This window comes from Phymastichus coffea, unplaced genomic scaffold (assembly GCF_024137745.1).
Source record: "Phymastichus coffea isolate CEN01 unplaced genomic scaffold, Cenicafe_Pcof_1.1 PCOF00038, whole genome shotgun sequence".
In the NCBI taxonomy this organism is placed as follows: domain Eukaryota; kingdom Metazoa; phylum Arthropoda; class Insecta; order Hymenoptera; family Eulophidae; genus Phymastichus; species Phymastichus coffea.
In genome coordinates this window covers 2618825-2642605 of record NW_026706849.1, presented here as the reverse complement: position 1 = coordinate 2642605, position 23781 = coordinate 2618825, and the positions used below count along the sequence as shown (strand labels likewise).

At 39.9% G+C, this 23781-nt stretch overlaps 1 protein-coding gene across 1 annotated transcript in view; it reads right to left on the bottom strand.

The window, feature by feature from the left end:
- Nucleotides 1–23509, bottom strand: part of LOC131663807 (transient receptor potential cation channel trpm) — a 51377-nt gene extending 27868 nt beyond the window's left edge. The window contains 18 exon segments of the mRNA XM_058934473.1: nucleotides 555–767; nucleotides 2564–2626; nucleotides 3927–4094; nucleotides 4310–4521; nucleotides 5008–5548; nucleotides 6210–6518; nucleotides 6613–6769; nucleotides 6852–7008; nucleotides 7081–7217; nucleotides 7373–7532; nucleotides 7666–7879; nucleotides 7989–8178; nucleotides 9761–9817; nucleotides 10774–10856; nucleotides 12425–12522; nucleotides 14609–14836; nucleotides 15296–15452; nucleotides 22621–23509. Coding sequence (XP_058790456.1) covers nucleotides 555–767; nucleotides 2564–2626; nucleotides 3927–4094; nucleotides 4310–4521; nucleotides 5008–5548; nucleotides 6210–6518; nucleotides 6613–6769; nucleotides 6852–7008; nucleotides 7081–7217; nucleotides 7373–7532; nucleotides 7666–7879; nucleotides 7989–8178; nucleotides 9761–9817; nucleotides 10774–10856; nucleotides 12425–12487 — 2724 coding nt within the window. The 5' untranslated portion in view covers nucleotides 12488–12522; nucleotides 14609–14836; nucleotides 15296–15452; nucleotides 22621–23509.
- Nucleotides 23510–23781: the final 272 nt, after the last annotated feature.

Here is a 23781-nt window from a genome sequence, read left to right as displayed (position 1 = left end):
CATAGAAGGGATAGAGGCCAGGGAATCAAAGGGTTAAACCAAGGGACCCCCCACGAATATTGTTAATAATAATTGTTAACAATAATAATTATTATTAACATAGCCAGGGGGTCCAAAGGGTTAAGCCCGGTGGGGTCAAAGGGTTACGGACCCCCCGCAGGTGTGCTGGAACATACATTGCTATACTACTCCCGAGTTTCCTGTCGCTGAATCGGTTTGATGTTTATGATGGACTAAGGCCATCGTCACAAGTCAATAGAAGTTGCGCTGGGAATATACACGATAACGGACCCACGGAGATATGCAATTTAGAGTAACGCAATTGCATTTTTCCTCTCAGACTGCGAACACTGTGCTTATTAGATTAAGCGCGAAGTTGGAAAATATTGGTGTCGTTGCGCGTAAAAAATTAAAAAGAGCTTTAGACAGCGAACTTCGATCGACCCGCTTGCATTCGATGGAAAAACAAAATAAAATTGAAATGCCGGACGAATGACGTGCATTTGAATTTGATCGAGAGAAATAAGGGAAGAAAAATTCAAATGTATACTGACAGCATTGGCCCAAAACTTGGCGATAGGTGCAGTGTAGAACTCGTACAGTTTCTTCTTCAGTCTTAGCGGTCGGCTGTTCTTATTGTCATAATAGTCGGACAGCATGCCGTACGAGCGATGATTGCCCTCATCGTTGTCGGTCAACACTTTGCCATTCTCGTGGACGATTGTCTCCTTGGGCACGGCTGCGCTGTGTTCGCTGCCGATCAGAGCCTATACCACCACAGACAAACACAAAGCGCCCCCGAAAGGCTGCTGTAGCAGTACACTCAGGCGATTGTCACACGTTTTTTTTCTTTATCTCTGTTCTTTTCTTATCTGTCTCGCTAGATATTTGGACAATTATAAGCATCGCTTCGCCACTACATCGAATTTTCGTTGGATGCAATTCAAACTTCTTTTCGCGAGCTTCAATTGTCGGAAGAAAAAGTATGTCAAGCGGTATAACTCGTTATTGTTGAAAGGTTCGTTAAAGCGTTATACAATAAATAACCGACTGAATTAGCTGGTGTTGAGAAAGAGCGCTTAATACTCGAACTGGTCTTTGTAATCTCGATGACTTCAGCGTCTGCTGGTTACGAATTATTTAAAAACTAGCCGCGTCCGTATGTCAACTAAACTTCGTTATGTATTCCGCGGCGAAAAGTCGCAAATAAAAAAGTACCTCTAATCCATTTAGTTCAAAACTGTATGGTACGATAAAATCCCTAGGTTCATTTTTATTTCACAAAGTTAACGATTGAACAGCGAAAACGAAGAATCAAATGTGACCCGGATACATAAAAAAATTCGATGTAGTGCATCCGGAGAGACGCATATATATATATATATATGCGCATATATATATATATATATTATTTACAATTCTATTTGGAAATAATCAAAAGAATTGCCGTGTTATGGTACGATAAAGTTATAGATAGTACAGTGATAGTCATAACATTAATTGCTTATTCCGATGGAAGAAATTTGTTGATATTGTGAATAAGTACATATAAAAACGTCTAAATATAAGTTAGCATCAGCGTGACAAACGCTGATGCATATTGTTTAATCTATATCGGAGAGATAAATATGTATATAGCAGAAAAACAAGTCTCAAAGCTTTGGCGACACAAATATTTCTCGATAGTCATGTACAGCAGATCGAGATAAAGGTAGACAAACGGAAATGGCAATGAATATCAGCGGCACATGTATAAATATTTTCGCGTTAGCGACGTGCGTTGGGGGTTCTTAAAACTAGGGCACGTGTATTTTTAAGTAGCAAATAGAGTAGTTGCAGTACTTTCAGCAAAACATTAGCGATAAAACATTCCAAGTTTCGCGTAACGACGACTCTGAAAGCCCAATCTCACCTGCGTATTTTGAAATTGCGCACGTCGACTTTTACTAATTGGCCAAAATTTACTTATGATACTTCGAAATGCCGGCACGACATTCTTAGGGCGTCTTGCAATCAACGAACCGTTTATGAAAAGCCATTACTCTATGACAGACAACAATACACCTGTTGCTCGGTGTGTTATACAAAAAGATCTCGGTAGAACGAAGAAACGAACGATATAGTCTTCGATTTTATTAAAAGCACGCGATTTGCAAAATCGCTCGTAAAAGCTTTTCGTTAATCACGCGCAAGAACGACAGCGTAGCAAAAGCGTTGGCGCACATCGCTCGAACTGTACAAGCACACGCACATACATACGCACATATACTTGCAGCTGGCAGAGAAAATAAAAGCTGGTAGATGTACGGTAGCGATAAGTAAAGCCGTGTTCGGTCACATAAAAACCTGGCGTGCAAGGATGCGTGTGTGAGAGGGCAGCAATCGATCGTTATTATTCTTATCGCTCTCAGAGCCCAGGCGGCGATGGCAATAAACATAAACCGAGCCGACGGAGCGAGAGCAGCGGATGGACGGAAGAGAGGTAGATGAATCCGTGAGTTTGCGTGTGCGAAGAAAGAGCAAGAGAAAAGAGTAGTAAAAGCGGTGGTTAAGGTTTGTATACCTTGGCGCCTTGCTGGCTGCTGGCTTTGTAGCGAATACTCAGGCTCCTGCACACCGGCTGTTTCTAAAAAACACCAATGCGCCGAGGGACGCAACCCCAAAGATAACAACTAGGTTCTCTTTCACCACTTATAGTTGAACTTGTTTTCGTTTTTTTTCTTTTTTTTTTTTATCGAAAGCGTTGTGCTACGAGGATTATTGTTTTTTAGTGACTCTTTCAACAGCTTTTTTATATTGAGACATGTATATGCCGAGAGCTTTCTGTGGTTTAATTTTTTATAATATGGCTCAACAACATTAGCGTGATGAAATTTTTTCTGTGCGGGTTCAAAAGTTTTTTCATCTTTCAATCTACATTTTTCATCAAGATTTTTAAGTCAGGATATGCTGCTATTTCTTTTGGATTATCTAATATTTTCCAAAATATTATTTGTGACATTTCAATTTAGGTCATGTATTTCATTGTAATCAGGTCGTTATTAACCGACGAAACCGATAAATATCAAAGTAACCACTTACGGCTCTCAATATTACAACAGGTGCTATTGTATGTTAGAAATAGTTCCCCTTTATTAGTACCCGCATACTACTTTATAGCATTAACTACGTAATTTTTTAATTAGCTGCAGAGTGCGTATGGTCAGTTAAAAGCGCAAATAAGTATAAACCAGCTTCAATCGGCTTTTTTCAATGTATTACTAAGGATACGAGCATTTGCAAAGGATAATTTATAGCGTAGAATAAAAAAAAGTCCCATACGATCATCTAAAAAGAAAAAATAAATGTATAAAACGATTTTTCTTGTATCCATCATGAGCTTTGTGCATAGAAAGAAAAAGAAAATTCCCAACTGAATGAAAAGGAAGAGGAAAGACCAACAATGACGCGCAAGCGCATTTCTTATTCCGTGGTGAAAAGAGATCTTTTTTACACTTTGAAATTCCCTTAACGAGGCGCTAATTCACTTGTCAATATCATATTAAGTGCAGAAGACGTCTCCGCAACTTTTCATTCGCGCACGATTAAACTCCGAATGGATTACCGATGATTTTCCTTGAGTAACTTGAGTACTCCTCATTATTTCCATTATGGAGAGCTACATTTTTTAGCGGCTTATTGACGTTTCACGGTATCAAAAGAAATCTCAAATAGATAAGTTTTAACTTAAAGAGGCTCTAGGTTAAAAGAAAATCGATACTTTTGTGGAATTCTCATACATCTAAAGGATATTAAAAAAACAACGGAAAAATCTATGGATATTCATGAGAATGCTTCTTTCTCTGCTCCCGTTTTTGTGAAAAATCACCGTAATCCCCCGATAAAATGAGATTCAGAAGGGGATGCATTAATATGCAATACGTTACCTCGACGTCTGGTCCAGCTGGGGTTCCTTGCTCTGACTCACTGTCCTCATTTTCGTCCTCGAGCGCGATAAGATGCTCCTCGGCTGTCTGCGGCATCAATTGCAGCTCTTCGCGGCTCTTGAATTCGAGGTAAGTTATGTAAACCGGAAAGAATAGTCCGAGTATCACCTGTAAGGTTTGTAATTAAAAAAATTGCTTGAATTAATTTGCAATTCGCAGTTTCTCTCCGTAGCCGAACGTAAAGCTTCACCCGAAGAGCTCGTGACCTAATTTATCATCAAGAAAACTCGGAGGAAAGTTGCAAAAAATATCTTTCATGCGAAAACCAGAGAAGAAAGGCAGAGATTTAAATTGAGCGCATGTGCGATTGCAAGTTGATATACCTTGAAGTTGGTGCTTTTGCGAGTACGCAGTCCACCCATCCACAGATCTGCCAAAATAATCTGACTGCAGGGGTGCGCGAGAAGAGCTCGATGATTGGCCGTCACTGCAAGCGAAAGGCATGTTTGTCCAGACCAATTTTTCAGCTCTGACGTCAACAACTGTTGCGTCAGATCGTCGTCTTGCCGATAGCAATAGTCCAGTAATTCCAAAGCTGCGGGGCATATTGGATATTATTAATATTAATCATACATCTTAGGAAAGCCAATATCGACATTTTTCTCTCCTATCATTTTCACGAGTACGCTTATCACGCGTGGCGAGTGTAAGCTGCCGCTTGGATTTTAAGAAGAACTTCGCTAAAATACATTTTGCGCGCTTTGAATAGTTTATCTTGCTGAAACACGCGGACTAAAGGTCGCATTTAAATGTGCTTGCCCGGCTATCAGCTCGCTTCCCACGCTACTAGTCCATCTTCTTTCAAGCGATAAAAAGAAAAGCGAACGTATTTGCGATCGTTAGCGCGAATCTTTCCAAGGTTTTTATTGCAAATTGCGCGATTGGGATTTCGCGACAAACAGCGCGAAGCGAGCTAACAAAGGAAATGGAGGAAACGCGCGGGAAAACGGAGACTGATGAGGGCGAGGCGGCGATAAAAATGAAATTGGAAGCCCTCGATCGGCTCGATAAAAGTACTTACCGATATTCTCGAACTCTTTGCCGTATCCCTTGAGCTCGTCGTAAACCTCGGTCTCGAGGTCATCCTCGGCAGCTTCGTGTGCCATCGCTTTGTACAATTTGAGAGCCACGAGTGCCTTGGCCAAAGCTTCTTCACCGTGTTGCCACATGAGCAATGCCATCTGCTGTCTTTTCGTGAGTACGGCCCAGATGAGTAGCTCGTTGAATGGGAAATCGAAGAGTGCAGTGTCCTGAGTGGCAGGTATAGTTTCGGCCAGTAAGCTCATGGTGGACTTGCCAGCCGATCCGGAAAACGATCGATTGTTGAGCGCGATGGCACAGCTGTTGCGATGAGCGTGATGCTGCTGGAAGCCACCCGAGCGTTTCATTACGCGCGTGTATAGGAAGCGAAACTCCTTGCGCGTGTACTGCGACCGATAGGCACCACCCATCAGTTTGTTGATCACGAGGCCAATGTCGTGCAGCGTGTACATGTAGCCACGTGGGATGTGCGGACGAACATCCCGAAGTATATAGCCGAGGGTGTTGGATGGACCGTCTTTCTGCAAAAGAGGCCGTGCCAATTCGCAGAGTTTAGCTTGATTAATTTCGTTCGATGGCTCGGCCACAATAGATCGTCTCGATACTTCGAGCAACGTTCACGATATTGCGGCACGATGATCCTGCACTTCCCTTAATCACCGATAAACATTTTAGACCTTCGCAAGCTTCTCTCATTTTTTTTCTCTGTAGCCCAGTCGATTATAGTCGACTTTCTATGACACGACCACGTGAGCGAATATTTAAGTTTTGAACTGGTTCAGCTCGAATCCAAATGAAAAAGTTCCGTATCACACTCGGATGCTCTCCTTTCGCCCGCATGATAGCTCCAATGAATGCCTACCATTTACATCGTCTTCTATTGAAACGTTCTATTGACTCGCATTCGTGCACAGTCTAGATGCTGATGTTTAAACGATGTACTCGTTACGTTATCTAACGTCGTACTGACGTACACGACACATTTCGGGGTTTATCGACGATCGTAGTCAGCGAATCAGACAAGTAGTCGCGTTGAAAAATCAAATAGAAAATGTTGACGAGTCGCGAGCCCCCAAGCACCATGAGAAATTAATGCTAGCTAATCTTGAGCAATCGGCATCAACAGCGAGATAGCAAAAAAAAAGAAGATACGAGTGAACGAAAGTGTTTCTCGAAACTTACGGTGTTGTAGAGCTCCTCGAGCCTTGGTATCGAAAGAAACTTGCGCATGGACACGCCGTTCTCGAGCAGCAATTTGACGAAATCGATGCGGTCGTGTTGCAGTGCCTGCATCATCGACTGCTCGAGAGCACCCGGTGGCCACTTCTGCCCGTAGACGAAGATCTCACTGCGAGCTATGTCCACGCGATTCCAAATCAAAGCTAGCGAGAGCTGCTCCGCAGGTGTCAATTGCTGCGACTTGAACAGCGCCGTGAGGATCGTCTGATCGAGCTCTTGCGGTTGATCCTGCGATATCCTGAATACGGTTATCTGTTGAGCAAGCACATGAAAACCACGATCAACGGTTGAAGCCGCTCTTTCAGAATTTTCCGCGTCGACTGAGATTACACGGAGATCGACTTACCAAGTGTTTTCGGCGCACGCATTGCAACAATTCCGAATACAATTGGTTGGCTTGTTCGGACGAGACTTTGAACGTGCGCATGATGGTTTCGAGTAAATGATCTCGCATACTTTCGAGTGGTCCCTCTTCCTCGTCATTTTCATTTTCGGAGGCATATCTTGAACAAATAAACGAGCATTCGCGTCTTTTCCCCGAGCAATTGGATCAAGGCGAATATCTAAGGTACGTGGAATTATTACTTGTGCATGAAAGCTATGATGTCGGCGGCACGTCCGGAACCGTCGCAGACGACTACGGGCACAGGTGGCTCGTCCGTCACGTATTCCAAAACAGAGCGAACTGTATTTGTGCCACCTTCGATGACTAATGCTACTACCGGTATACTGCTGTGCGTGTCTGTCGAAGTCGAGGAAGGACAATGAGAAAAAAAAAACACGAATTGATTTGCAGCTCAAAGCAGAGGCTTACATGGCTGCAGCTTTAAATTTGATATATATTTCTCGAGTTTCCGTCTGAGCACAATTTCGGCGCCATATCGACCTCCAGTGCCGTTATCGACCAGCAGGAAAAAAGCGTGTCGGTTGTTCAGTACCGCGTACTTGGACCTGAGCGGAAAAGAGTGGCAGTTCGTCAATAGGCCGCAAGTGTACGAAACTGGCGAAAGCCCACGATTTCGGTTGAGAGATAAGACAAAGTAATTTCTTCATTTCTCTTCCCCGATTTGGAAATAATCGCTTCTGCGAACGAGCTTTCAGCTTACCAGGGCGAGGCCAGCGAGTCGTATGGAACCTCTCTCCCGCGACCAACGAGTTCGTGGCTCTTCTCGAGGATACCCCAAGGTGCAATGCCGATGCTCACAACGCGTCCTTGTCGCTGCGATCTCTCTAACAGCAGCGCGTCTCCAACTTGCCTCGTTACACCTACGTAGAAAGAAAAGGCGTTCGTTCGTCAGGCACCTCGTTACGCCGAGAGCTTTTCGATTTCACGTGGGCGTACGACGACGAGGGGCAGCAGCGTATCGTAAATGCAACGCGTGCTTTGGCGAGAGCCTACCGGTGTTGGTTCCCCCGGTGAAAATCCACGCCCCGGTGGTCTTGGCGGCCTTCAGCAGTCCCTTGCGCAGAACTTTCTTCAGCGCTGGCTGCAGCTCGAAATTGGAGCGTCCGCCGTGAACTGTTATGAGGAGTTTCGGCAGACCCAAATTCCATTCTCGGCAGAGCAGCTGGACGATGGGCTCGGGCTTCGTATCGTGGGCCAATCTTACGTACTGCGAATAAACGAGCGGACAATGCGAATTGAAATTGCTCGTGCTCGCCGGGATCTCGGCGAGCATTCGTCGAGGAATGCCGCTGACGCCGCCAATTAGCGATAGATACCTGCGCTTTGGTGGGATGCGGTAAGCCCTGGAATTCGATGGTGCCGTAAGCATCAGTGGCGCTCTGCTTGGTGTTCTTGCCGGGGCACCACTCGTCTCTCTCGCGATCGGCGACGCCTCCGCTGATGTGGTGCAGCCCGACGTCGGCGCCCGTGCCGCAGTGATGGGTATACGAGTGACCGCAGCAGCACCTGTAATTTGACACCGAGGCGCGTCAAACCATGACGCTATCTATCGCCCACCCGCGATTTCTCTCACGTCACTTGCGCACTGCAAAATCACACCTTCCATTCAATCGCAAAGCAGCGACACTGCAACGTTATATACACGCGTTCACGTATACTTTACAATCCAAGCTGCTATGGAATATGCTACTTGCACGCATCTGCTGTTCTTCCGTTGCGGCCTTTTCCTTTCTCTTTTTACAAGCGAAAGCGATATACAATGCTAGTTTCATCGTTTTAGGTGAAATGGGTTTAGTTGTCAATGCGATCAACAAGAAAATATGAAACAACGCACTGGGTTATTACGATGTCAATGGCTTCATATGTAAACGAAAAGTAAAAAAAAAACACAAACACTAGCGACAAATCAAAATATAGCGCATGGTCGGGCTTATCAGTCGGACGAGGCTTCGAAATCGCGATTTATATTTATCAATTAACAGAGTAATTTACGTTAGCTCTCTTTCTGAAACACCGGCATCTTTACGCTGCCCGTATATCCGAATCTTCTATCTGACATCGCATTTTCCTCTCGACTTTTCGCTGAGTGTACGTTACGGCGCATCGAGGGTACTATCTTGAAATGAGTCCAAGAATACTAAGGACACCGTTAGTGGCTGTAGCGCGTAGAGTAAATGTTTACAACGCTTTCCCGGCTTGAGATTGTTTTCTTTCCGACCACGACGGGCACGCGCCAGCCTGCGGATCCCATTAAATAAATCCGCTTGCGCGTTAAACGAGCGAACGACGGCGAGCGTATCAATTTGCATTCCAGTTGGTTGTGGCTGCTCTCCGAAGAGAAATTACAATTCGCGTTGGGCACTCGTCGCGCGCGACGTCGCACCAACGCGGGGCCGAATCGCCCTGAAACTTTCGATCGATGGGAGTGCGGCTAGCTCGTGATCTCCAAGGGTTCCCAAATGAGAACAATATCGTACGGGACTCGCGCGTATGCAAGCTTGATAACGAAGGAGCCGTCGGTGTCTGCGCAACAGCTTCGCGTGGAACGAAAGTACAATACGTAACTTGTAGTTTGGGCTGGGAGTCAAGGGGGGCTTTCGCCGCCGATTGGGGGGCTAACGGGCCTCGCCCTACTGCACTCTATGCGTTTGTTCGTGCCACGCGTGAACTTGGATGGCTCCTTGTTCGCAGATCAGCAGACTATTAGTTTTTTACAACTTGACTGTTCGAGCGAGCAACCAACATTTGTCAATTCTGAAAGAGCTAATGCGTTCGTTATTAGATAGCGACGATTAGCAAATGTTTGTTGTGGTCGTTGAAAGATTCGATTCGTGGACAACCGACGAGCCACCGTCCAAGTTTGAGTTGAGAGCGCATCGAATACCGAAATACAGAAAAATCGTGCGGCTGGCTGATCGCAAAGTAATAATATTTTTTATTACTTATCGGCAGCGCGAGCACGTTACCCCCGTTGGCCACGAAAGGCCCCTTGGCTCCTAGACTAATATGCGTAAACGAGCTTTTAATGGACAAGGGCGAGGAGGTATAGTGGTGTGATGGTTCAGGACTTGTGGCCTTGTAGCCTCACCTTGAGTCAGTGATCACGTCGTATTCCGCACTCTTATCGCCCTTAACCTCTTGCAACCTAAACGACGTGGTATGAGAACAAAGAAAAAACATATGGTAAATCATAAGAGAAACATGATGGAGGTAGATGAGCGTGAGAGAGCATATAGATAGGTACGCGTTCCAGCGCAGCTTTCTTTAGTTTCTTTATTGTGCATTGCGGCCGTCGTACGCCGTACGTGCAGCAACTCTGCGACATAGCGACACGATGGAAGAAACGAGGTGATGCTTCGTCGTTTGCTGTTTGCATTTTGCTCGAGGATCAACTTTCAATATCCAATTTTCTTCCACGGACCACGAACTACGATATACAATGGAAGACATTACGTTCGAGTGCTGTTCGATCATTTTCAAACCTCTTCCCACTGCAAATTCAAGCTACTAGCATCCAGTGAGCTATAGTTTACTGGCGCGCTGTTTCGCTAACCGACTAATTGGAGATCGCTCGAACAGTCGTTACAGGTGCGCCGAGTGCGTAGAAATTTGGAAATGTTGCTTTGCCATCGTGGTAAAGCAGAGAGGGAAAGATTTTCAAGGTGGCTCGCAGTCTATAAAGATAAACGCTCGTTCCATTGGCAAGCACATACTTTGATGTTATTTGACAATATCGCGTGAAAAACTTGTTTCTCCTCGGGCAAAGCACAGAACAAAGACTGGAACATTAGACGGTTCGTGATTAATGAGAAATGAATACACCAAAGGAATCGAACTTAATGAATGAAGCAACTTGTCCTCGTGTACGCACGCGTGCTAAAGCTCTTTCATATGTAATCGCTGCTAAGTGAAAGTGAAGATTTTCATAGAAGGAAACAAAAAAAGAAACAAAGAACTTTTTCTGCTATCCACTCTCAATCATAATAATAATTCGAATACACGTATGTAAGATTCGTTCGTCTATCACCAATTGAAAGTATAAAACATACAAAGAAGAGAAAGAGCAGCGCAAAGCGATTCTTTCATCCATCCGATACTCACCGTTCCACATCCTTCGAGCTGGGGATGAATTTCGTGCATTCTCGCTTTTGAAAGGTAGCCTCGATCCAACTTCGTTCCGTTGTCTAGAAAAGTATAACATCACAAAATTCTTTTATCAACGAGCAGACGATTCTCGGATTCTCGGCTCAATCGATCGATCATTTTTCTCGAAAGCCTCGTGCCTTTTACCATCTCTCCTCGTAATTTTCTAACCGCACTCTGCGCGTACAATACCATTTAAAACGTAAGGATGCTTAATAACGAAACGTGCTACGATGATTTTCTGAATTTACTGTTACTCCGGTCGTTCACCGTCAATGCGCAGCTAATTCCATGAGTTTTCTAAGCGTGCGAGTGATCTAATGCAAAAATAAACCATCAATTTTCAATCAAAAATCATTACTTTTCACGTGTGATTATTCATATGCAACGTACCGATACAAATACATGCCACAATACATGCACGCATACTTCCAAGTAAAATTACGCGTATCGTATAATTTTCTATAATGATGTTTTTCTTATACGCATTCCTGCGTTTCAGGCTCGACTCAACTCAATTAGTGGAAGAGAATGAAAATATAATGGAGGTATTTACGTAAGGTGCAGAATAACAATCGATTTAATTTATGATTTTAACCAACTGCTTCTGTTTTTCTTTTACTTCCACGTAAAAAAAGAACCAAAGGCGGTTGTCGGAACGCATTATATAACAATAATGTGGAAATTATGATGAATCACGATGGATGTCCAGGTGAACTATGCGCAGAATTCATATCGGAATTGGCGATCATTACGAAGTCATAACTCGTTCTCTGTGCCGCGTGAATACGTAGAAAAAATACTCGTTGTCTAAACAAAGACTAAACAACAACGGTAAATCGTTAAAAAAGTTATCTACATTCTCCTTTAATTGTTCTCTTTGAGACAATATTTTTCACATTGAATTACTCAAATAGTTGAACTTTGAGTGTCATTCTGATAATATTCAAAAACAATGATCGATGGCAAAATTTTGATCGCGGAAGTAGCTTATATCTTGTACGTGAGTAGATTCATATTTAGATTTGATTGAATATTTGAACGTGCCTATCGCGAATGATACACTTTACAAAACCGTACGTTAATATTTCCACGAAAATAGTAGATTACGTACCGAGGCTGGGAAAGTATTGGTAAGGTGTGGATACGTAATCTACTATTTTTCACACACCGTACTCCTGTGCCTCCTGCTAAGAGAGCGCATAGTCTCCACTTTACGCATAGCGTGTGGAAAACGAGTGTATACGTAACACGGGAGCACAGTGGGCAATGTACAGCGCGATATTGCCGGCCGAGTGAAGTGTCGGCATTTTATTTAGTGCATGTTTGTACTATTTCTAAAAATGTACTTATTCTATGAATTGTCCGAAACAGCAAACACAGTGTGATGAAGTTAAGATAAAATATTGTACAGTACTTATCGCGCATTTAAAACCAAGTATTTACAAGTGATAAGGAATACGCTGAAACTAAAAGAATCAAAAATAGTTTTGTTTTTACAATTTTGTACAAAACATGGCACAACGGATATTACAACATCACTAACTCGGCAACTGTAATGACAAATTCATCGACTCCTTAAAGCAAAAAAAAAATGATTAAACAATACCTTCACTTTCTTTCGTTTGGTTTTGGGAGTCTTAGCTCCACAGATTACACTGCCAATTGCCATCTTGCTGATTCTCGCTGATACTCGCCTTTTTCAACCTACAGTCATTGCCAATCGAAAAAAAAAAAAACAAGAAACACAATAAGCAACGAAAAAAAAAACAGAGAAGAAGTTGAAAACTAAACATCACGAGCACCATCATCATTGAACAATTCCGTCAGCACCAGTCCGCATAGACTAATACAGGCACGATAAGGATCGACTAACCCCAGTCATAATTGAGGCGATTACGAGATTTCACTTATTACATCCAATCCCCGTGGTTACGGATCGACGACTGAGAAAGTGGGAGGAAGAGTCGAAAAAAAGAATCGTTGATTTAGCGAAATTGTAGACTGAGTCGTCTCTCTGAGTGTGCGTCGCGCTGAGATAAGATAAATTTGCATCTGATAAGGGAAGGCTATAGGCGAGAGACGGTGAATTGTAGACATGCGCGTGGATAGTATGGTTCGTTTCTCCGTTCTTGTCGGACGACGAATCCAATTACTTAACGACGCGAACGTGTAGGGCGCGCACGACACTTCGGATCGACACGTGCGTGTATTGTCTCCTTTTGTTCGGAAAACTTGGCCAAATGAACAAAAAGTTGTATACGTTGGCAAAGACGTAAAAGCTCAACGGGCTCTTTCCGTCGATTTCGACGAGCTTCGGTAAAGTCGGGCGTAATGATGCTTTCCGTTTTTTTTCTCGAAAAATTTAGGCGGTGCGCAAAGTGATATGGAGCCGAAAGGGTGTGCTTGATATGTATATCGAAGAGGGAAAGAATAAGAGTGTTTTCTTTGTCGTTTAATTCGGTGGAGTAAACTGAGCTCGCCGGTGGCAAATCGACAACAGGTTATCCAGGCTTTGCCAGCAAAATTCAAAATTTACATTGTAACACTTATGCCTATATGAACTTGCAAGTATTTGTAATGAAGGTAGAGGATTTATACGATTAATCTTTGTACGTTCAATGTAATAATACATTAGAAACTTTATACAGTCGTGATACTGTTGAAAAATTAACACTCGTTAATCCGATTATCAAGTAACAATGTTTCGCGAGGTCACTCATAGATGTTAATTAAAAGCTCAAAGACATTCTGGTTTCTAGTAAATTCAACTTGAAAAAAGCTTAATTATAAAGTCGTGTACGAAATTTTTCCTCTCAAAATCCCAGCTGAATGAATGGAAGCTTATCCGAATAAAAAGAAAATGTTATCCAGGCCACTCGCTATTTACGTCATAAACTTCAAAATAGAAAATACGTGCCACAGAAAGAAAATATATAAGGTGGATGTTTATCTAATACATATGCAGAGCAGATAACATGGATACGAATAGCCATGTGATTTTTCGAAACTTATCTTGTATTATAAAATGTGCGGAGCAAAATGATGTGTTGTAACGATAAGAAAAAATTACATGTAATTTAAAATGCTACGAGAGTGAAATATAAAATGAGCAACGCACCAATTTGTCACAAATTAAGACAAACAAGTGTAAACAATCGGTAAAAGTCGTTACGGATGATTGAGCAAACGTGTGTTGCTTGAAAAAATAACGGAATCGTTATAATTAATAAGGTGTACAAACAACACGTAATTATTTGCTCAAACTAGGTAAACGTAAAGACTAAGGCACTTTGAAGGCTGAAAAGGCTGCATTATCCTCTTGGGCAACAAATTGGAGCAAGCATAATTCGATAATGCTATAAATAGCTGAAATATCCGTGTAGCAGCTATTTGCAAATATGAAGAGCAATCGACAAGTAAATTTGGTAAATGAGCAATCACGGATTTGGTAATAGTGCAATCACGGATGCTCATATTGGCTGTAAATGATTAAATGGCACGCGTACAAAGGGGAAGCTCGCGCGCACGCTTTCATGCGGCTGTAAGCTAAATATTTAAACAGCAAGCATTTTTAGCTCTCCACGTGCCTCGAAATATAAAAATACGCTGACAAAGCCCTCGTATATGTATGTGTACTGGTATCTGCGGGCGGTGCGAGAAAGGAGATAAAAAGAAGAGAGAAATGTGGTGTCTCGTGAGCGCAACAATGGTGCATGAATACATAAACAACAAAGAGAAAAATAAAAACATGGTAAGAAGATAACGAGGCTAGTCCCTTTTCGACACGTACCACTCGAATACTCTTGCTCTTGTGAATCATCCCTCTAATTTAGCGTTGCCCCGTCGCTTGGCTCATCCCTCGCTAGTCGCTTGCGTGGGAAACGTCACACGCGACAGGTGACAAAGGAGGCAGAGAAATTTGGCCTTCCGTCGTCTTCTTTTTCTATTCGTTGCGCTAATACAACACACAGCCTCGTTGAGCAACTTATCGCATCTTCCATTGGCGAAGTTTCTAAATCTGTAAGAGGGTTCGACCCTTCAATATATATCTGCCAAAAGACATTCGCTTTACGTGGGTGTCAGGGGTCTCAAAGCACTAACTTCGTCCCTAAGGGATTTTCCCTTTTATTTACAAGATTAAAAAAGATAACACTGCCCTCTAACTATTCTTCGACGCCTATTTTTCTTACGATAAATTACGTTACTTTTTTTACGTAGGACAAACACAATCTGTTCAAAGGGTTCTTGAAATCACGGGACAACAAAAAAGTTAACATTTCATTAAAAATCTAGGTCATTAAATACACTGGATGGTGAGTCTTCCAGGAGTACTTGAATACATTTCAAAAAATAATTAAGCTCGCAATACTTTCTTCAACTAGAAAAAACTAGGTACATACATTCAAATAGAAAATATTATCAAAACCGCAAAGTTTGTATATTTATGAAACTACAACTAATGGAAAAATGAACTTACCGTTCTATGATAAAATAAAATTAACTACGGGAAAGTTACTTCATCTTAAGGATGATCCGGCAATTTAATTAAGGCTGCGTTACTACATAATCGTATAGTTGGTGGCAGGCAAGGTTTGAGCTCTGAAGTTTCACTGCGTTCATGTACATCACACCTGCTGTAAAAAAATAAAGTACAATTTATTTTAATTTGATTTTTAAGAAAAAAGTTTCCTAATTTGCGTCGACTTGCACTTTTTTACAACTCGGATTGTTTTTTAGAGAAAATCAAAATAAAACTTTTTTTACCAGCATTTTGTTATTTACAATTGCTGCGCGTTTCTGTCGTCGTTTATTAAAAATTAAATGTTTATGATTTTGCGTCTGAAAACTTTTAAAGAGGGATTTACGACTTGATACTTCCAAAATACGTAACTATGAGCACTTTGGTAGATTGCAATTGAAAATAGTTAAATTTTAATATGAAACATTCATGCAATTTTGATTGACTAAGAATGCTACTTTTATCTCAAATTTGTTACCAGCGAAAACACTGTTTACTAAGTAAAAATAAATTAGCTATATAAACAAAGTTGCAGTGAAAAATAAGATTCTATCATAATTTGTGGATCGTGATTTTCTTATTCAATTAATTTTAATAATCTCAGTTTATTTTAGTAAAAGGGTTAAGCCATCTAACGCAACGTAAGCCAAAGAAATTATTTACGTCTCGATTTTACGCCTTAAAAATGAGGTAGACGGATCCTAGTATACAGTTGAAAGCAAAGGAAAAAACTCATATCAACTTGCAAGCCTCGAGGCGAAGGTTTTTTTACAAACTTTTTAAAAATTTTAGTGATTTGCTACCGACGGTCTGGGCAACTTGGTAAACTTTGATTGGATTTAAATTATATTCCCCGAGGAGAAATGAGACGGCCATTTTGCTAGCTGGAAAATTCGATTCATGCCGACGGATGCGCTAACAATTATGAAACGGATGTCACGGAAACGCTTTGAAACATTCATGATTGGAATGTGATTGTGTTGGGGGAAATTAATCGTCCGTCAATTCACATGATACTATTTTAGGCATATAACTACAATGTACTAGCGATCACTAATAGTCTGCAGTTCGAAAACTTTTATTTTCGAATTATTTATGATTGATGTTGCTATTTATGCGACTTTAAATAAATCCCACCTTTATTGTGAGGTAGAGAAGTAAAATGAGATTTAAAATAACATTTTTCGAATATACAATCGTAGTTAAAGAAAAACATTCTTATAGACACCAGCCAGTTTGAATTTTAATGAAAACTTAATATTTACAAAATTTACATAAAATTGTAGTAAGATTATTAACAAAAACACCTATGTAAGGGCATCAAAAATCAACGAGCCATCGATGAAATTTAGAAAAATTGACTTTACGTAACAGGATTTTGAAACAAAATAACAATATTTTATAAGTGGAATAGTATAAATATTTTTCACGAGTTGAAATTGATTATATTCATTTACGTTAAAACAAACAATTTTATATCAAGGCTTTTCTGCAATAATTTGTATCTGATTATTCTAAAGAAAAAAAAATTAAACATGACCTTGCATAAAATGCGAATTGAATTTCATCTCGACATTAAGCGCAAATAAAAAAAATCTCTTTCGTTCACACAGTTGAAACATCTCAATAAAAGAATCGAAAAAAAACTTGCGAAAGTATCCTGAGAATCGGACTTAATTGATCAAAGCCGCAGGCATCTCTCGAAGGCACTATCAATTTCTCCCACTAATTGGCGCAATATATCATTAGCGAAACTTCGCACACGAGTTTGAAATTCAACGGGGCTAGTTTTGAACAGTATGTACATTCCATGACCAAATGCGTACCAAAGTAAGGCAGAAAAAAACTGGTTCAATTACGTCAAGTTAAAATTATGTTAGAGTCGTCATCGTTTTGTCAGTAAACTTGTAAATCGACCGCATGAGGATTAAGCAGTTGAGCCAAACAAACAGTCGCGGCTGCAAACGGATTACACGATGGAGATCAGAACAAGGCGGCGAATAAAAGTTCCACGAGAGCGCAAACAGCAACAAGTATTGCGAACGCGACAATGCAGAAACGTTGTCGCTGCGTCTTTCGAGGCGAGTTAACGTCTGCAGTGGAATCTCACTCGTGGTAATTGCACTCTTCCGCGTATCGGCTGCTGCTACTGCAACTCGGATAAATAACAAACGCCAGTGCGACCTCGTTCTCTTCTCTCGCCTAGCGTCAGTTTGACGAATCGAGTCCTCGTTTTTTTTCTCTATTTTTCACTGCGTGTTCTTTTTTCGAAAAAAAAGAACGTCTTTCACCTAAACTGTAAGGGCACGTTGCTGAAAATGAAAGATTTTCAAACAACGAGCATTGTGATTGTGCGGAGACGATAACTTTTGAAATAGGCGCCTATAGCAAGCAGCTTTTGTCTTATGGATGCACTTGGCCACGATAATGCGCTAAAGTCCATATATATAACGAAGAGCAAGTCAAACTATTTGGAAGATGCTGACGGGGTTGTCTTGGCACTGCCGACTTCAATGATAATAACAAAGAATTTTATTATAAACGTTGTGCGAAAAAAATATTCAATGTATGTTATAAGAAATAAATGTCAAGGTCAGGTGTAACAGATGAAATAAGTTTAAAAGTTAGTTGCAATGACTTTTTTCCGAAAAGCATGGCAACTGTTGCCAAGAAATTGTTAGCATTGTTCCAGTAAAGTTTAGCAAAGTTTAGCAAAGTTTAGTAATGGTTATTAAAAAGGTATACTATATTTTCTAGTAAAATAGAGAACTATTATACATAGTTCGTTTTATTATATAAAATTAAAAATCGATTACCATAAAATATGAAAAAATAATGAATGCTTTGTAATAACAAATTCCACTCTATCAAATATCTTTTCACTCGGTTAAAATCCATTTCAGTGGTATTCATGGACTTGTTAACATCAACCAAGTCCTTTCGTGCTGCGCTCATCATCACGACGTGCGTTTTATGTAGTGTTGTCAAACTTTCAACAACAATGTAAATAATCCGAGCAATTCTCTCATCAAACGAGACATCATAAATATCAATTAATAATTGAGACTACGTGTATAAGATTTAAGACGTTAGAAAAATGTTCCAAAATGGAAAAATATTTTTAATATTATTTATTATAGAAACTATATTAAAAAGTAAAAATTAATAAACAATATAGTACATATCAATAAATGATTAATTAACCTTAATATCTATGTAGGTTTTTTCTTAAATAAATTGAATATTGCTTACGAAATCGAAAAATTCAGCACATTATTATTAATTATATTTTATTAATTATACAAAATAGTTAGTTTTACAATATCTCTTTACTATATTGAACTATATTTTAGTACCCCATAGTAAAAAATTTTAATTTCGTTACTATATTGTATTTTACTACACAATTTAGTAAAACGTACCTATAGAATTTCTTTCAGTAAGCTATTGTTAACAATTATCTAACAACTTTGTTCAAAATCAACTTTATTTTAAAATCAGATAAAATATGTCATCATTCATTACACAAATGAGCGATGAACAATTTATTGGTAGTTTCTAAAACTTAATAGCTGTAAATTAAAATGGACGAGCAGAATTACTTAGCTGGGACGTGTTATCTCGACTTTTTAATTGATAAAGGTTGAGCCATTTTATCCGCAGTTAATTACTTCTAGAATTGTTTCTTCTCAAAAGCTTAGATAATATTATATTATGTACGTACATACATAATATAAGATACAGTTCAAAATACTAAGATACACATATTTTTCAACAATTAAGAGCTAAGAAAAACTAAAGAAAAAAGTAATATTCCCTTTTGTTTGGAAAAGCTATATTTAATTATCTCTAAATTTCAAATTGAATATCACTAAAATAAAAGAAAATTAGATAAGTTTCATTATCTCGAAATAGGAATTTCAATGCAAATGGAATAACACATTATCTATTTGAGAACATTCTTTTTAATTATGTATATCGTTCGAATGTCAAAGGCAGGAAATGAACAATGCGTTCTCAAAGGATTTCTGTCCGCTGAATAAAATCCTTGTAAGTGGAACTTCTAAATATAATTCAATTCAACAGTGCAAAAATAACAAATCTTTCCAAAGTAGAATTATCTGAAAGAATTTCATTTATATTGTGAATTTTACTAAACATAATTAGTTGAAAGCATTTCTAAAGAATATTTCGTTTCTTAATCGAAAATAAGATATGAACAAAATGGAGTCAATGTGTTTTTCTGCATTCGATTAAGAAAAATTCTTCTGGACAAAAAGAGAATAAGAATAGCTTCATTTGAAGGATCAAATGGAAATTGAAAAAATGCGTTCTTTCTAGACTCGAGAAAAAAAATTCTACAAAACTAGGACACTGGAGCAGTTTTGTAATTTTCTTTTGCGCCGCCCGATCCGTTATAATAGTATAATAAATAGTACATAGAGAAACGACAGGCGTAAGATCAAGGTAAAAGGTAAAATTAACCTTTATTTTGCCGTTGAAAAATTAATATTAACAAATAGTACGACAGCGCTTACGTAAGGTCAAACTTTTTAGTTTTCAAATGAACGAGAAAACTTCTATTGTTCGGAAAAAAGAAAAAAATCGCAATTAAAGTTACAAGAACGGATGCTCTAGTTGAGTATACAGGCTATATAAGAGTCCACTTAACTCATTTTCTCGAGCTTTTATTTTCACCTTAGAACTTTTTAACATGAAACCCCGATAAAAAGCAAATGACGATACAGTTGGAATATTCTTTCGCGGAAATTCTTTTATTGTCTCCGAACAAAATGAATATCATTATGCGATAACCTTTTCAATAGTCATTGTCAAATTAACGAGAACATGATGAAAACTTACAAACTTAATTGAATTACTCCTTTGAAATACTCGCAAAGGTAAATTTAATCAACCACTTTCACGCAGCTTTTTCTAGATTTTAATTGCCACGCGTATAAAAGCCGTAACGCGGAAGTAGAAATATTCGAAAGCCGTTTCAATTTCCTAGGCTTTTTCATTGTCAATCAAGTAGCCATTGATACATTTTTATATTATTCAACAGAATTTGATATTCTGAAATATGCTACGCAAGTTGAAACTGGGAGAAGAGAAATACGCCTGAAAATAAAATGCGATACACTATATTCGAAGAAAAAAAAGTGATTAGGTCATTGTTTCAAAATATTGCAGATCGCAGTTTTTAATAAGCGTTGCAAAGCATTTCTTCGATACTTTAATATTAGAAAATTAGTTCATAATTATACACAGTGAAGAAGCACTGCTATAGGATTTCACTCGTGAATCTCTGCTCGAATTGGTATACTTTTGCGTGAATCCTTTGTTTTGGACCGTCACCATCAGGACGTTTGTTTACCGAAGTAGCCCCGCTAACATAAGGTAGGATGCGTTCACAGGAGCATCTACCGTCTGTAAAATCGCTTTCGGTCTGGTAGTAAAATTTGGTATCCTGAAAGACACGTCAAATAGCGGCTTTTACGGGCGATAAAGTGAAGCGCGCAGAAAAAACGGCGAAGCACCATAATTTCAGATAAGAATTTAATTTGAACCTCTACGTAATGTAGATATGAAAAATACAGTAAAATTAAGCAGGATTATACTTTTCAAGATTTTGTAACAATTATTGTTAAAAGACGGCTTTACTCGTATGCATATGGCAATGAAATCAAGAAGATCGAGAACCACGTCTTTCAAAATTATCAAAGTAAAGAACAAATATTCATTGCCACATCTCCGTAAGAGTCATTATGAATAGAAGTATTGTTGAAACGGCGGTATTGAACACCGATAAAAGCGATATTTCCAACGTTTTGCAGGTAATGGACAACGTCGCGGGTATAAGGGCGTGCGCCATACATTTTAGAGCAAGGAGTTGCGTCGGAAAGTGTCCCATTATCGAATATCTCTACAGCGTCGGCTTCTCTACAAGACTTCCTATCCAACGTGCAACATCTGGACTGTAGTCGATATAGCCCGCTCGGTTCACACGCAGCCAGAGCACGGGGACTTAGCGTTCCACTAGCCGTGTAGCTTCTGTGAGGACACGCAAGCAATAAATATTGTGCGCGCGGCAGCGCCATTGAATTTCAGGCGAAAAGGACAAGGCAAAGTTCATTTCAATTTTCGCTTCGTAAACATGGATCCTAACTTATGTGTAGGTAAGCTTTCGGTGATCAGTGAGCGATATGAATCTTGTACGATAGTTTTGCGATTTGTCATCCTGATAGACGCCGTCAGTGTCAAATAATGCTTACTGAATTCAGTCTTTCGTTTGACATGCATTTTAAAAATGATCGTTCACTATCTGAAAAAAAAAATGGTTCCAATAGACAATGTAAAAATGTAGTGCAAAACTTAAAAAGACAAAATTTCATTTGTAAAAACTATATATAATGTTCACTTATGAATTGAAATGTAACGTTCAATGACACTTGAAAATAGTTTCGCAAGTGTTTTACTGCACACACGGAAATCAAATACTCGACTGCTATAATGTTGTTTTCAAAATATAAGTACAGATACATTTAAAAGCTTATTATTGTTTGTATTGCATCGTATAACAAAAATCATGTATCATATAACGACGTACTCCAAATCGGACTACAACGCCGCGTGAACAATGCTTTCAGCGCATATAAATGCTAATTTCGCTGATGTATAAAAGCAACATACTTTGCATTAATACGATTATACCTACATATACGCGTCCGAGCGGTATATAATGTACGCCAAGCAACAAGTAGTTATTTTTTAATTAAAACCGATAAAGCCATTGATAAGAGTGAGTGTAACAAAATAAACTGTACAAAAATTCATTTTGAGAAAGAATGCACATGAATGTTTTAAATGAAAACTCGTGACTTGGCAACGTCTTAATTTTACAGTCTCTCAAGCTAATAATGATCATCAACAGAAGTGTAACGACAATGGCCACTTCGTATGAAGCTTTTATGGAGGAACTGTTAGCTAAGGAAATTTTCCACATAATGGAAAAAAACTCAAACTGACACAGCCTCTACCGTCGAAAGCATCGCAATTGATCACATACATGCGTTAGATAATTCAAATGTTTCATCAAATGCTCTGATATCATCTACAATTTAAGCAAACTCCAATTCGCTATCATCTACGTTCGTGACGATTTGAAGGAAAAAAACTAACTACGCGTGAGAAAATTAAAGACTCGTTATGTAAAAAAGAGCTTTGTTTGGATTTCAACGCACATAATAAGTATATCATAATGAAAGTGGTGTATAACAAACCCCGTGCAGTGGCGTCTGCGGCAAGGAAGACAACACGCGATCGCGAGGTCTCGCCAGCACGGCTGGGCATATTTGTCGTGGTCGACGGCGATTTTGACAGCTCGTCGCCTGCTACTTCTGCTGCTTCTGCTCTGTCGTCGCCGGCGCTCGTTCTCATTGAAAAAGTGCGATTGGAGAGTCCGCAATGTGTATATATCAAGCGTATGTTTGTCTGAATCTCTGCGACTTCGGGGAGCCTTCAATGGCAATTAACGCATCACGCGCTCTTCTCTCGCGAATATTCTTTAGCTTGCTACAACAGTCATCGTTTCTCATGCGAGTTTCGCTGCGTGTGGCGCTCGGTTATTTTTTTCTTCCTTTTTCCTCAATTGGCCTAACGAACAAGACAGATCAGTTGCACAGCACATTGCACAGCTGATATTTACAGATAACCTTTGCTGCAATTCGTCGTGCTTTTTTTTTATTCTCTTTCTCACTGGCCTCTTCTCGTGTGTCTGTGTGCGTTTTAGGTTAGGAAACGTGCGAGCTTATCTACTCGAAACACGCTCTGGCAACGTGTTTATCGTACGACCAAAGGAAATTAAGTTGACGTTAAACGTATGAGAAAATTAGTTGAAAATAGACATACGAAACCACGCACTTCTAGCTCAACGGCAAGTTTTTGTTAGCACGCGTTCCATACAAATTTGTCGGATGAAACTAGGTCCCCGCACATAACACATTTACTTAATTTGATGTTAGGTTATATGCCAACTGTATAGATACATCGCAATCTGTTCAAAAATATGAAAAAGTAAGTTGTACGCCATAAACGGCAGACTACCGACAAAAGTAAGCCACGCGATTAAGAGAATAAATTTGCGCGTATGCTACCTCCAACAAGATAAGAACGCGCCGAGGGCAAGCGGACTACTGGCGCTGCTAGCCGACCAGCTACACAGCCCACAGAGCTAGCACAGCGCGACTTCGTACGTCACGCGATGTGTTGCTATGCCTGTCCTTGTCGTTAGCTCGGGCGCATACACTTATTAGAGGGAGAGAAACGAATTCGAATACGTATACCCCCATTGCCCGCAAAGAGCCTGTTTTACGCTATCTTCGTCGCAACGAGGAGATTCAAATCCTATTTGCCGCGCTGTTCTGCAATCGCGAACGTTGGCT